Source organism: Callithrix jacchus, chromosome 4 (genome assembly GCF_049354715.1).
Source record: "Callithrix jacchus isolate 240 chromosome 4, calJac240_pri, whole genome shotgun sequence".
Taxonomy (NCBI): Eukaryota; Metazoa; Chordata; class Mammalia; order Primates; family Cebidae; genus Callithrix; species Callithrix jacchus.
In genome coordinates, this window is record NC_133505.1 from 80,881,640 (window position 1) to 80,895,475 (window position 13,836).

The 13,836-nt window shown below is 35.0% G+C and overlaps 1 protein-coding gene and 1 long non-coding RNA gene across 36 annotated transcripts in view; one reads left to right on the plus strand and one right to left on the minus strand.

The window, feature by feature from the left end:
* SENP6 (SUMO specific peptidase 6) overlaps positions 1-13,836 on the plus strand; it is a 115,531-nt gene that overhangs the window by 33,960 nt on the left and 67,735 nt on the right. For 12 of the 34 annotated variants that reach the window (XM_008994683.5, XM_078369582.1, XM_078369565.1 and 9 more), the window contains 2 exons: positions 4,430-4,450; positions 11,285-11,355. In XM_008994683.5, the coding sequence (XP_008992931.3) occupies positions 4,430-4,450; positions 11,285-11,355 (92 nt within the window). Of the gene's footprint in view, positions 1-4,429; positions 4,451-11,284; positions 11,356-13,389; positions 13,575-13,836 lie in introns of those variants that run through there. The other 22 variants (XM_078369568.1, XM_078369585.1, XM_078369569.1 and 19 more) reach the window with 3 other exon arrangements.
* Positions 1-13,836, minus strand: part of LOC118152892 (uncharacterized) — a 46,962-nt gene that overhangs the window by 29,386 nt on the left and 3,740 nt on the right. For both annotated transcript variants that reach the window (XR_004741875.3, XR_008480719.2), the window contains exon 2: positions 8,221-8,308. This is a non-coding gene — a long non-coding RNA (uncharacterized LOC118152892). The remainder of the gene's footprint in view (positions 1-8,220; positions 8,309-13,836) is intronic.

Genomic DNA, 13,836 nt, shown 5'->3' on the forward strand with positions numbered 1-13,836 from the left:
AGATGAGGTGCACAGGGATGAATATGATAAAATCCCTACCAGTAAAGCGCAAATTTGATTGCCCTAGAGATTGATTAGGGTGCAGAAAGACAAGTAAACAAATGATTACGTGCATGGTTAGGGCAGCAGTAGAGATGTACAAATTATGTGTAATAAAACTAGAGAGAAGGGAACAGGAAAGAATTTATAACATTAAAGGAGCTTCTGAGTATACCACGTAGAAGAGGATACTGCAGGCAGTAGGCACGAAAGCTTTACCTAAGATTGTTGCTTCCAAGGATTTAGCACAATTGTTAGATCTCGGGTGAGGGTAATAAACACCTTGACCTTTACAGCTTCTGCTAAATTTTCTTGTTTTCTCAAGTCTTTATTTTATTTTTTTTTTAATTATAGAGAAGAATTTGCTCTATTGCCCAGGCTAGAGTATGGTGGCACAATCATAGCTCACTGCAGCCTCAAACTCCTGGGCTCAGGCAGTCCTCCCACCTCAGCCACCTGAGTAGCTAGGACTACAAGCATGTACCACCTTACCTGGTTAACTTAAAAAAAATTCTTTTTGTAGAGAAGGGCGCTAGCTTTATTGCTTAGGCTGGTCTCCAACTTCAAGCAGTCCTCCTGCCTCAGCCCCCTAAAGTTCTGGGATTACAGGCCTGAGTCACTGCCCCTGCCTCAAGTCTTATGATAATTTGAAATGAAAACAAATGCCATCCATTTGGTAATTCATACACAGTGTATTCTTGGGGTGAGTGGTATATCTTGTCTTTTAAATAAATCAGACCTGCTAAAATCTGAGTAATTTGTTCTTTAGTAATATATGGAAACGAGTGCTTTAGTCCTTTTTTATCTAAACAGTGAGTGAAGTTTGTTAAAATATCACATTGGATTAGCTAGTCTTTAGGACATAATTAAGGTTACAATCTGTTTTCTTACTGCTATTCCCAATGTTAATTTAATTCATATTTAAAAGATAGATTGTTTATATACTAATAGTGACAGGGAAGTATGGAAAAAAACAAAATGCAAAAATTTAAAAGTCTGTAATTTATACCATCCCTTCCCCTAAATTTAATCAGACTTACTGAAACAACACATTTTATGGATTTATGTTTTACCTATACTTCCACTTTTTATTTTTTAAAGTATAGATAAAAAGACTTATTAGAACCTTATAAGAAATCAATAACCTTGTTTCCTGATTTCTTATAAGGTTCTAGTAAGTCTTTTTATGATCTTTATCTTTTAAGTCTTTTCCCCCACTTAGTGGGAAATGGATGTCTATGAGAGCATATAAAATCCATAAATAGGAATATGGGATCCTGGAATACGTAATATTTAATTATTAGTGAAAAGCATGATTTTGAAAGTTGGCTTTTTTTTTTTTTTTTTTTTTTTTTTTTTTTTTGATATAAGAGTCTTGCTCTGTTGGCCATGCTGGAGTGTAGTGGCATGATCTCCATTCACTGCAACTTCCACCTTACAGGTTCAGGCAATTCTGCCTCAGCCTCCTGAGTGGCTAAGATTACAGGCTTGTGTCACCATGCCTAGCTAATTTTTTTTTTTTTTGGCCTTTTTAGTAGAGACCTGGTTTCACTGTGTTGGTCAGGCTGGTCTCAAACTCTTTACCTCAAATAATCTGCCTGTCTTGGCCTCCCAAACTGCTGAGATTACAGGTGTGAGCCACCACACCCAGCCCATTTTGAGAGAATTTTTGAAGTTGTAAATGAGGTCATTGATAGAAAATTTTATCTATTAGTCTTTTTTCCTTTCTTTCTTTCTGTTTTTTCTTTTTTGAGACAGAGTCTGGCTCAGGTTGGAGTGCAGTGTCCTGATCTCAGCTCACGGCAGCCTCCACCTCCCAGGTCCAAGCAATTCTCCGCCTCAGCCTCCCGAGTAGCTGGTATTACAGATGCCCACCATCACACCTGGCTAATTTTTATGTTTTCAGTAGAGATGGAGCTTTGCCATGTTGGCCAGGCTGGTCTTGAACTCCTGACCTCATGATCCGCCTGCCTTGGCCTCCCAAAGTGCTGGGATTACAGGCATGAGCCAACATACTCAGCCCCCCCCCTTTTTTTTTTTTAAATTTTAAGACCACAGTTACAGAACTAATTGAAGGTAAATTTTTCTTTTCTATTTTACATGAAATAATTTAACAAGAATGTAAGTTGACATTTTTGCAAAGTGCTACATTACTAGTAATGACTTTTCCCTGATTTTTATGTTTTATTTTAACATGTAAGCTACTCTAGGGCAAAACTTGATGAAAACACATATTGAAGATACTTGTAAGAATTCCATGACTTATAAATCAGATATATCATAATGAATGCACTTTTTTTCTCAAGGATAAGGAAAATGAACATTGATGTGTGTCTTTCTATATAAATATATTTTTATCTTTACTGTTTTGTAATAACTCCCTTGGCTTATTGAGAAGTATTGTACCTAACCCGTTTCTTCTACCTCTGTTTTACTACGTACTTCCTTTCGTCTGTACAGGTGAGTATAAAAAGCAACAGAGGCTGGGTGTGGTAACTAACACCTGTAATATCAGCACTTTGGGAGGACAAGTTAGAAGGATAGCCTGAGCCCAGGAGTTTGAGACCAGCCTGATGGTGAAACTTTGTCTCTACAAAAAATACAAACACTAATTAGCCAGGCATGGTGGTTCACACCTGTAGTCCCAGTTGCTCAAGTTGGGAGAATCACTTGAGCCTGGGGAGATCAAGACTTCAGTGAGCTGTGATTGTGTCACTGTACTCCAACCCGTGTGACAGAGGCAGACCCTGTCATCTAAAAAACAAAAAGAGGAGAGTACTATACTATTCTTACTTCTTGGGCACAGCAGTATAGAATTGGAAATGGCTCCATTAGTTACTAATGCCTAACTTTTGGTTTTTATTTTACTTTTTCTGGAAATGCAGCTGTATAAGAAATAAAAACATAGAATAGGATAGAATAGTTAAACTTTTATGGGGATGCGATTATATTCTCTCCTTTTTCTTAATTTGCTACAATAAAATTGATATTTTATTTGCATACTCCACATGAGAGGAGTATAAGATTAATATGGGAATTTGAGGATTTTGTAAATTATGCTTGACTTATAGTTCCAAATATTTCATTCCTTTTATAATAAGGAGAAATAATATCAGGATGTGAATCCTGTTTTATTCTAAATTGAAGGTTTATATAATTTCATTCTTGAGTAAATGATGTTAATAGCTTTTTGGAGTTTTTATGAACTATGAAAAAGTATAGAACTTTTTATACATTGGACTTGTGATAAGAAGACATGATTTTAAATTATAGGCCTTTTCTTGTGTCCCAAATCATATACTGTATTTAATCTAAGACATTTGTCCAAAAGTTTCAGCCTTAAAAAATTTTTTTTCTTACTCAAAAGCTGATAATCATACCCAATATTAGGATCAGTCCAGACCCAATAAAATTTTTATAACTTCTAGGAAATGCTGTTGTTTCTTGAAGACTATTTCTGTAACTACAGTAGTCTCCTTATTTGGGGTTTTGATTTAACCATTATTCCCTTATTGGTAAATACTGAGATTGTTTCTAAATTTGCTGTGATATCATTATTGAATTTTTCAGATATTGAGAATTATGTTCAGGTGAGGGAAGTACATATTATTCATAAGAGTACAAAGGAAGGTACCATGGCATTAAACATGAAAGGACAGGTTAACTCTGGCACTATGTAGCAACACTGTTGAGCATATGATAAAACTAGGTGTAGTATATAAAAAAAAACCCATGCCAGATGTGCTGGTGTGTGCCTGTAATCCGAGCTGCTTGGGAGGCTGAGGCAAGAGAACTGTTTGAACCCAGGAGGTGGAGGTTGCAGTGAGCTGAGATCGCACCATTGCACTCCAGCCTGGGTAACAGGGCAAGACTCCATCTCAAAACAAAACAAAACAAAAAAGTCATGTGCTCACAAAAACATATGCTCATCTTCTGGCAGCATAATCAGAAAGTGTGGTTGACAGCCGTTTTGTTTAAAAAGTTTCCACCAATGCTTCATTTTTGCTATATTGGATTTGGTACTCTCCTCAGTTTCAGGCACCCATTGGTGGTCTTGGAACGGATCCTTAGAGAATAGCGGGGAATATTGTAGTCTAAAATAACGTATCTTCAAATATTTGATAAAGCCCTTTCAATAACTTCTTATATTTTTGTGTATTCATCTTTCTTCCTGTTAAATATCTTAAAAAATTGTTAATTTTGTGTATTGACAGAAATTGAAAAACAATTTAGACATGATTCAAAACATAGTATATTATATATATAATGTATTTAAAGCAAATTGGTCACATTATAGTTTTGCCTTAATGACTATATTTACTACAACTACAGTGATATATCAACAATGAGGTCTTGCCTCTTACGTTTTTTTTCTTTTTCATGTTTTAAGCAGTCTGGACCGAAAAGAAAGGTAAGCTTAATATTGAAGAAATTAGAGCATGGATATAGTGGTAAAATATAAAATTATTTATGTATTTTAAAAAACATTTGTTGAATTACAGTCCATAATTAAAGCTTTTTTAATTTTAAATTTTTAGATTTTTAGTTGGCATGTAACAATTGTATGTATTTATGGGATATAGAGTAATATATCAATACAGGTTTATGATATATAATAATCAGATCAGGGTGATTAGTATATCTATTCCTTCAAACATTTATTGTTTCTTTGTGTTGTCAGCATTCAAAATCCCTTCTGGCTTTTTGAAAACATAAAATAAATTATAGCTAACCATATTCACCCTATAGTGCCACAGAACATGAGAACTCATTCTTCTGTCTAGCTGTAATTTTGTATTTGTTAACCCACCTCTCTCCATCCTCTCCTCTCCCACCCTTCCCAGCTGATAGTATCCACAGTTCTACTCTTTGTAATAAAAGGAAACTTGTTGACAGTACAACATTATATTTGGCTTATATAGCTGGTATTTGAGGCTCATTCTCAATGTACATTTTTCCATGAATGGTTATTGTTTATGCTAATATGTGACTACTTTTAAAAATAGAATATTTCAATGCCTTAGTAGTAAAATTGCTTTCAGTTACATCATCAAAATCTTTGTCATTGTATTTTAGTGATAATACTTGTTTTTATGCTTTAATAGACTGGAGGGAAGGGAAATGGATTAGAACATCTTAAGCTTAGAGTTAAATCTTTAAACATCAGGTGTATTAATTTCTGACTGAAAAGTTCGTAACAGAATTTTATGATTAGTCTTCTTGTATCATTACTTGTTGTCTTTGTAAGAACACTGGCAGACACGTGTTCTTGACACGTGTTCTTGTAGAAGATATTTGAATGGTATAAATGGCATGGAAAAGCATTTAAGAAAAACATTTCTTCAAACATTTCAGAGTGAAATGATCATAATTGTTCTAAAGTGGGTATCCATAAGAGTAGCTTCTCTGGGCCAGGCATGGTGGCTCAAGCCTATAATCCCAGCACTTTGGGAGGCCGAGGCGGGCAGATCACGAGGTCAAGAGATTGAGACCATCCTGGCCAACATAGTGAAACCCTGTCTCTACTAAAATATAAAATTAGCTGGGCGTGGTGGCACACGTCTGTAGTCCCAGCTACTCAGGAGGCTGAGGCAGGAGAATTGCTTGAACCGGGGAGGCGGAGGTTGTACTGAGCCGAGATTGCGTCACTACATTACACTCCAGCCTGGCGCCTGGCGACGGAGTGAGACTCTGTCTCAAAAAATAAATAAATAAAATAAAATAATTGGTCTGGTATAAGTAGTAAGACAGTAAACAAACTGGAAAATCCAGCTGTTTTTAATTTTCAACCAATGTGTTGAATCAATTAAAAAAAAAACAAGTCTATAGTACCTTTCAAATGCCTGAATTTTGACATTTGTTCATCAACTGATGGATTGATGTCTTCAATTGCCGTGTGATGGCTCTGCATGGGCATGGTGGTTGGTGCTTCAATTTTGACAGCATTACCATCCTTGGTGATGACATGGACAGCAATGTTTCTATAATTGTTTGTAATGGTATACACACACACACACACACACACACACACACACATTGCCTTTTAGGCATATACTTTTATTCCTTCCAAGTATTTATTGAACTTACTATTACAGGCATAAGGATAGAGTGATGAACCAAACAGACAAGATCCCTGCAGTCCTGTAGTTTACATTCCTATGGGACAAAGACTAATACTGAACAAGTAAAACATGAAATAATTTCTATATAGAAAAGTATACAGTTGGGTGATGTGATAGACTGACAGTATGATTTCTTTAGATTGCATATTCAGGGAAACTCTTACTATCAAGGTAACATTTAACCAAAGACTAAAAGGGGAATTGGTAGTGCCACGATCTTAAGAATAGCTTTTCCAGACAGGGAAGAGGTTGTGTTAAGTTACTAATGCAGGAATGAGTTTGGCATATCGAAGAACAGAAGAAAGGGGCCACTGAGGCTGGAGCTTAGAGAGCATAGGAGACAATGTTATATGAGATGGGTGTGGAGAGATTGCCTGGGACCCTAGGTCTTAAAAAGCTTTATAAGGTGATCTGAATCATTTGGATTTTATATTAGTGCAATAGAAGCTTTCAGAGCATTTAAGATAGGGAAGCATTGTTACCTGATGAGTATTTGAGATTTTTAAACAGTCTTTTTCATATAATTTATAATTTGGCACAAACAGAAGTTTAAATCAGTGGCAATTCAATTAAGGCTGAGCAGGTTCCTCTCTAAATAGAGGTATATTACAAAGGAAAGTCAATAATAGTCTATAAGTACTTAAAACTATCTCAGCAAGGTCTAGGAGTTGGGGAGGTAGAAAGGCAGAAGGAAAAGCAATCTTTTTGGCAGGGAAGGGAATTAGGAGGGTTAAGGTGGAAAAATAAAAGGATTTTGAAAGTCTCATCCCATTCGGGATATAATAGAGTTTGCTTGAGGAAATAATTTGAATCTCAGTAAGTGTAATAAGTGTTGAGAGGGAAGGCATCTGTATTCATTTGTTAAATTCAGTAAGGAAGAGAAAGAGTATGTTGTGCAAACAATATTGTATGAAAATAGGAGAAAAGAGAAAAGAAATTGAAATAATAAAAATATAAAAAGTAATAGAGTAAGATGAAAACAGAACATGAAGTCTGTCAGCAGGTATAATAACTATATTCAATATATTTAATAAAAGGCATACTGATTCGATTAAACCCAGCTATACTTGCATCATACTAAAATAACCAAAGCGAAAGTAAGTTTAGAGGTACAAGAGATAGAAACAGAAATCATGAGTGGAATTTTAATAACAAGGTAGATGGAGTTAAGGATTAAAAGTACTAGACAGGATAAAGGAGCACATTCTGTAATAGGCACAGTTTATAGGAACATAACAAGTAAATAAAAGCCTCCGCTAAAATAGTTAAAATTCAAGAAATTCAACATGGTGAAACCCCACCTCTACTAAAAATACAAAAGTTAGCCAGCTGTGGTGGCGTGCGCCTGCAATCCCAGCTACATGGGAGGTTGAGGCACAAGAATTGCTTCAACTTGGGAGGTGGAGGTTGCGGTGAGCCAAGATTGTGCCACTGCACTCTAGCCTTGGTGACAGAGCAAAGCTCTGTCTCAAAAAAAAAAAAAAACAAAAAAGTGAGAGATTTTAATACATCTTGAAAATTAAACTGGTTTATCAGTTAAATAGTAATAATAGATTTTAACTGTAAAATAAATAAGATGATTCATTTTCATAGAAATTTAAATATTTTACCATCTTTAATAATGGAAAGATTAATAAAAAGAGTTACTATTAAAGCAAGTCAAACAATAGCAGAAAGACAAATGATGGCCAGATCCTGGTTTTTAAATACCACTCTCCAATAAAAGGAATAGAGAAATGGCTGATTCTGGAGTTGTGATAGGTAAAACACAGAATAAGTGTGGTTCAAGATACCTAGAAAATGCTCAAAAAATTAGGAGTGCCCACTTCAAATTCTCCTGTATTAAAATTGGAACAATAGATGATTAGTATGGATGACACACAAATTAGTAAAGCATTTCATATTTTTGTAAATTGTGTGTGTATATTTTATCCCAACAACAACAAAAACCAAAAAGATATAGTTACATCAAAGAGAAACAAGCCAACTAAAAGACCTCTCAAATGCCCAAAGTGTTAACAATTGGATAACTTAGACCGAGGGACATTCTATAAAGTACCTGTTGAGTTCTCTTCTAAATACTGAAAGACACAGACAGGAGACTAAGGAGACATGATGACTTAATGCATTTTATTCCAGATTGGATCCTGGAACAAAAATGGGGTATTAGTAAACAGCCGGTAAATTTTTTTCTTTTTCTTTGAGACAGAATCTGACTCTGTCACCCAGGCTAGAGGGCAGTGGTGCAGTCTTGGCTCACTGCAACCTCTGCCTCCCAGATTCAAGCGATTCTTGTGCCTCAGCCTCTCGAGCAGCTGGGATTACAGGCACACACCACCATGCCCTGCTGATTTTTGTATTTTTAGTAGAGATGGTGTCTTGCCATGCTGGCCAGTCTGGCCTCATAAACGCCTGGCCTCAAGTGATTTGCTGGCCTTGCCTTCCCAAAATGCTGGAATTATAGGCATGAGCCACCTTGCCCAAGCAGTAAATTTCTAAGGCTGGACGTTAGTTCGTAAGTGTACCACTGTTGGTTTCTTTTTGGACACCTGTGATGACAGTATTAAGGTGTTAATGTTAGGGTGAGAGATATAAGGGCATTCTGAATTGTGTTCGCAACTTTTCTGCAAATCTAAAATTATTTCAAACTTAGTTTACTAAAAAACAGACTTTCACAGCTGAGGCTTATCTAACTTTTGATGAACAGAGCTTTCTGATGTCATTTAAACAATTCAGAATAGAGAAATAAACACTCGCTAGTTCATTTTAAACAGCTTGTAAAAATCTTTGTTTATAAAATGGGACCTCTAAAACTACACAAACACAAACTCTAGAAACAAAAGTTCTACCCACCTACACAGGAAGGTATCAGATGACAGTAGAGCTTCTCTACCTCTAGTTGGTTAGGTGTAGAAAAGAAATAGCCAGACATTAAATCCTAGGCTTGATCTTCATATGAATTTAGATTTTGAAATTTATACCTGCAAGAGTGATGGAATCCTCAAATTAAGAATTAATGTAAATGATGGCTGGGTGCGGTGGCTTATGCTTGTAATCCCGGCACTTTGGGAGGCTTAGGCAGGCAGATCGGTTGAGGCCAGGATTTCAAGGCCGGCCTGGCTAACATGGTGAAACACCATCTCTACTAAAAATACAAAAGTTAGCCCTGTGTAGTGGTATACACAGGTAATCCTACTTACTTGGGAGGCTGAGGCACGAGAATTGCTTGAACCTGGGAGACAGAGGTTTCAGTCAGCTGAAATTGCACCACTGTACTCCAGCCTGGGCAACAGAGCAAGACTGTCTCAAAAAAAAAAGAAAGAAAAACCAATGTAAATTTTGATTTTAGATCATCTAGCAAAAAGTTTTTAAAACTGAATTTTGGAGAAAATAAATATATGGCTAGGTAGTTAATTTTATCAAACACATTTTTATCTTGAAAGGTTTATATTTAAAATATTCTATTTCTTCAGTTTATTTATTATTATTTTTTTAAACAAAGCTTTAATTTGCCCTACTTTTATAGGAAAAAATATAGCGAATTTTTGGCCAACAGAGTGGCCATAAATTCTAGAAATATAGGGAAGTATACACAATAGTTTAATATTACATTACAATACATGATAAGATTGTGGCTATTATATGATGTATTCAATGTGTCGTTCCTCAGTAGCAATGCACGGTTTAATACACAGGTTCAAATTGCAAGAACACTGCATTAATATAACAGTTTCATCAATCTCTATACATGCATGTATGATTACAGTCTCAGATGATTTATGTCAGTTGTTTTTTTACTGAATCTAGATAAACCCGGATTTGGAAATAAGACTATATTATATTCTCTTTAGTGTGAAAGTATATGGAACTTGAAAATATGCATTTTACTTTAATTGCAAGTTAGGAACTGACAACCTGCCTTCTTTCTATAAGACTGTTACTACTTCATCTCAGGCAGATTCTCATTTTCATAATGCATATCTTCACACATTTAAAAATTTTCGGGGTGGAAATTGCCCAGTTGTACCAGATACTGCTCTGTTCAGTATTGGTGCAATTTGCTGGGATTCAGATTCTGGCATTGTTATTTAATAATTGTGTGACCATGGACAAGTTAATTAACCTCACTGCACTTCAGTTTTTTCATTTATAAAGCATTAATAATAATATATGCATCATAAGGTTATTGTGAGGATTAAAGGAATTCATAGATACAAAACACAGAACAGTACATGGCACATGATGCTATTTTCTAACTGCTATTATAAGTACACTGCTATCTCTACCCATACTATTTTTTATTTTGTTATTTTCATATTTTGTTTTCATTTCAAGTACTTTGACTTTTGTAGTATAAGACTATGAAATTCTTGCAAGAATATGTCTTTGGAATTTTTCTTTAAGTAAAATGATTTTAATGAAATGAAAGCTATGATTTACATTTACTAGATACTAGTATATATAGAATTAAAAATAAATAGCCTCTTATTTTTATGTGGTTTATTAGAGTAGGAAAGTAGCTATTGTAGCTCCCTGGTCTATTGCACTTTTTGCAGTTCCCCTTTTATAATGCTTTTATCCTACTATTAACTATAAGGTTTTTCGCTTTTCCCCCCCATAATTAGTGTTCGTTTGGTTTTAAATAGATACACTGTTTGGATGTAGTATTTAGATACAGTACTTGCTTAATTAGGATTATGTTTAAAATTCTTGAAATTGTATGTATTTGAAGTTTAACAGAGGAATTTAATACTTTAAAACAAATGTTCTTATAGCCCCTACATAATGTAGTCATACTACAAAACTAAAATACTGTTCCATGATTGCTGGTCTTGTATGTTATGTTTTTTTGTTCTGATGTTGGAATTGTTCTCAAGACAATCTCATTCAACTTTTATTCCTTTATTTATTAATTAGTTTTTAACTAAAATACATTTATAGTAAAATTTTGCAAATTGAGTTTTATTTATTGTTATAATGTTATTATTTTATAGTATCACTTTTTATATTGCAAAGAAGCTATGATTTGCTTTTAATAAGCTTATTGTCAGTATGCCGTTAACTTTTTCATTTTGAAAACTGTATTTCCTATTAGAATAAAATTATATAAATTTCTTTTTTAGGAAAGAATATCCACCTCATGTCCAAAAAGTTGAAATTAATCCTGTAAGGTTAAGTCGGCCCCAAGGTGTTGGTAAGTGTGAAGGATTTTGAATTACTGTGTGAAAAGTACAGTAGAGATATGATGCTGGCTTTAGAATATTCCCAGATATAATAGATATATATAGAGAGAGAAAACCATTTTTGTAACTGATTTGAGAATTTCTTCAATTGTAACCTGATAGCTGGAATGGTTGCATAGTTAGGTGATTACAGTTTGAAATCTTTTGATTATTTTAGTATTTTTGTTACGTTACAAATGCAAATAGTAACTGTAGTTGAGCTATAGCTTTGAAATTGAGTTTTATTGAACTATGTTATAATGTTGTATTATATAATTGTGTTTTATTGGTTTTGCTCCTAAAATTTAGAATACATTAGGGAACCACTCAATTAAAAAGAAACCACACCTGCTAAACTGTGTTAATAGTAGATACTGCAAAATCATTGTGACTAGAAATTTATATTTATATTGTGGTATTTTTCAATATACTGGTATTAATCCAAAAAAAATAAGGGGAAATAACATTTATAAAATATATATTATCATAAAATCGGTTTTCATTATCTAGAATAATGATTTTTAATGTGTGTCCATCTTGTTTTTCTGAGGTTGTTTAAATAACCCTGGTGGCTCTTAGTTTCAAAATAGAATAATTTTAAAAAGCTTGGTTTTTCTGTTAGCTAAGAGTGTGCTTTTAAAAACCATCCACAGTTTTTTTTTCTACTTTGGGTGAAAATCTTTTGTGCATGTTTTGAACATTCCTCTTGTTTTATAAAGAGAATATTCTAAACTTCATCCTTTCTTAATAATGTGCAGTCATTATAGATATGAATTATTTACTTTACATACTAAGCATTTTTACACTTACTAAGTTTATGAAGTTTAATAATAGTGACTACCCTCTTTAGCATTCATTCTGTTATACCTTAAATCTTTATTGAGTTCTTAGTCGACCGTATGCTGAGTCCAGTGCTTTACATTCATTATTTACTTTTATCCTAGCATTGTGTTCAGGATCTCTATAAGCTAAATTCAACAATTACCTGCATTTTGTATAGTGGAGGAAACAGAGACACAGAAGGATTATATAACATCCTCAGAAACGTAGAGCTAGTAAATGACAGAGCTGTATTGGAACTCATGCTTGTTTGATGCCAAATCCCCATGTTCCTAAATACTGTAGTTTACTATATTCTTGCTCTGTCACAAAGAATGTTACTTCTAATCCTCAGAACTATGTAAGATGTATTACCATTTTTATTTTAACAAATGCATTTCTGGCTAGGCGCAGTGGCTCATACCTGTAATCCCAGCATTTTAAGATGCAGAGGCAGGCAATCACCTGAGATTAGGAGTTCAAGACCAGCCTGGCTAACATGGCAAAATCCCATCTCTACTGATCTCATGATCCACCCACCTTAGTCTCCCAAAGTGCTGGGATTACATGCTTGAGCCACGATTCCCGGCCACAGTTTGTATTCTATCACTGTCCTCTGGGTACTTATTTTTCAGCATATTAGTAGTATCACAGTTAAAGTCTTAAACAAGAAAGTTAAGCCTCTTTCTTTACCTGCTTCTTCCACAACTTCTATTATGAAAATGTTTAAATAAGCAGAAAAGTTGAAACTTCTACAGTGAACATGCATATATCTAGCACATAGATTCTACAATTAACACTTTTCTATTCTTGTTTTATCACATGTTCATCTAGTCTTCCCTTTAGACATTAATTCATCTTTTTTTTTTTTTTTGATGCATTTTCAGGTGGATTGCTGACACCTGTTATACTTCTAAACAGTTGAGTGGGCATATTATTAACTAGAGTTCAATATTTGTTTACAGTGTTTTTTTCTTTTGAGAGCTTGTTTGGAGGTTCTAGCAGAGAAGCACAGCTACTCATTTACTCTTGACCCAAGACCAGTCCTCCTCTATCCAGGATGGTTGTTCTCTTCAACCTAGCACGCAGCTTTGGGAGGGATACACATGGAGCAGTGAGGGAGGAAGTGGACAACACCTGGCCAGCCAGATCAGCCGAGTCAACCCTGGCAATCAATAGGGTGACAGACGTCACAACCAGATCACCCTCTCACATCCTTTTTTTTTGTTGTTGTTTGTTTGTTTGTTTGAGATGGAGTCTCGCTTTGTCGCCCTAGCTGGAGTGCAGTGCTGCGATCTCGGCTCACCGCAACCTCTGCTCCCTGGTTCAAGTGATTGTCCTGCATCAGCCTCTGGAGTAACTGGGACTACAGGCATGTGCCACCACTCCCAGCTAATTTTTGTATTTTTAGTGGAGACGGGGTTTCACCATATTGGCCAGGCTGGTCTCAAAAGCCTGACCTCATGATCCACCCGCCTCGGCCTCCCAAAGTACTGGGATTATAGGTGTGAGCTACTGTGCCCAACCATATCCTTTCTTTTGAAATAAAATTTACTGTAATGAAATACATACATCCTAAGTATTTAGTCCAATAACATTTGAAAAGCACATATCCGTTTCTAACCAAAGCCCCC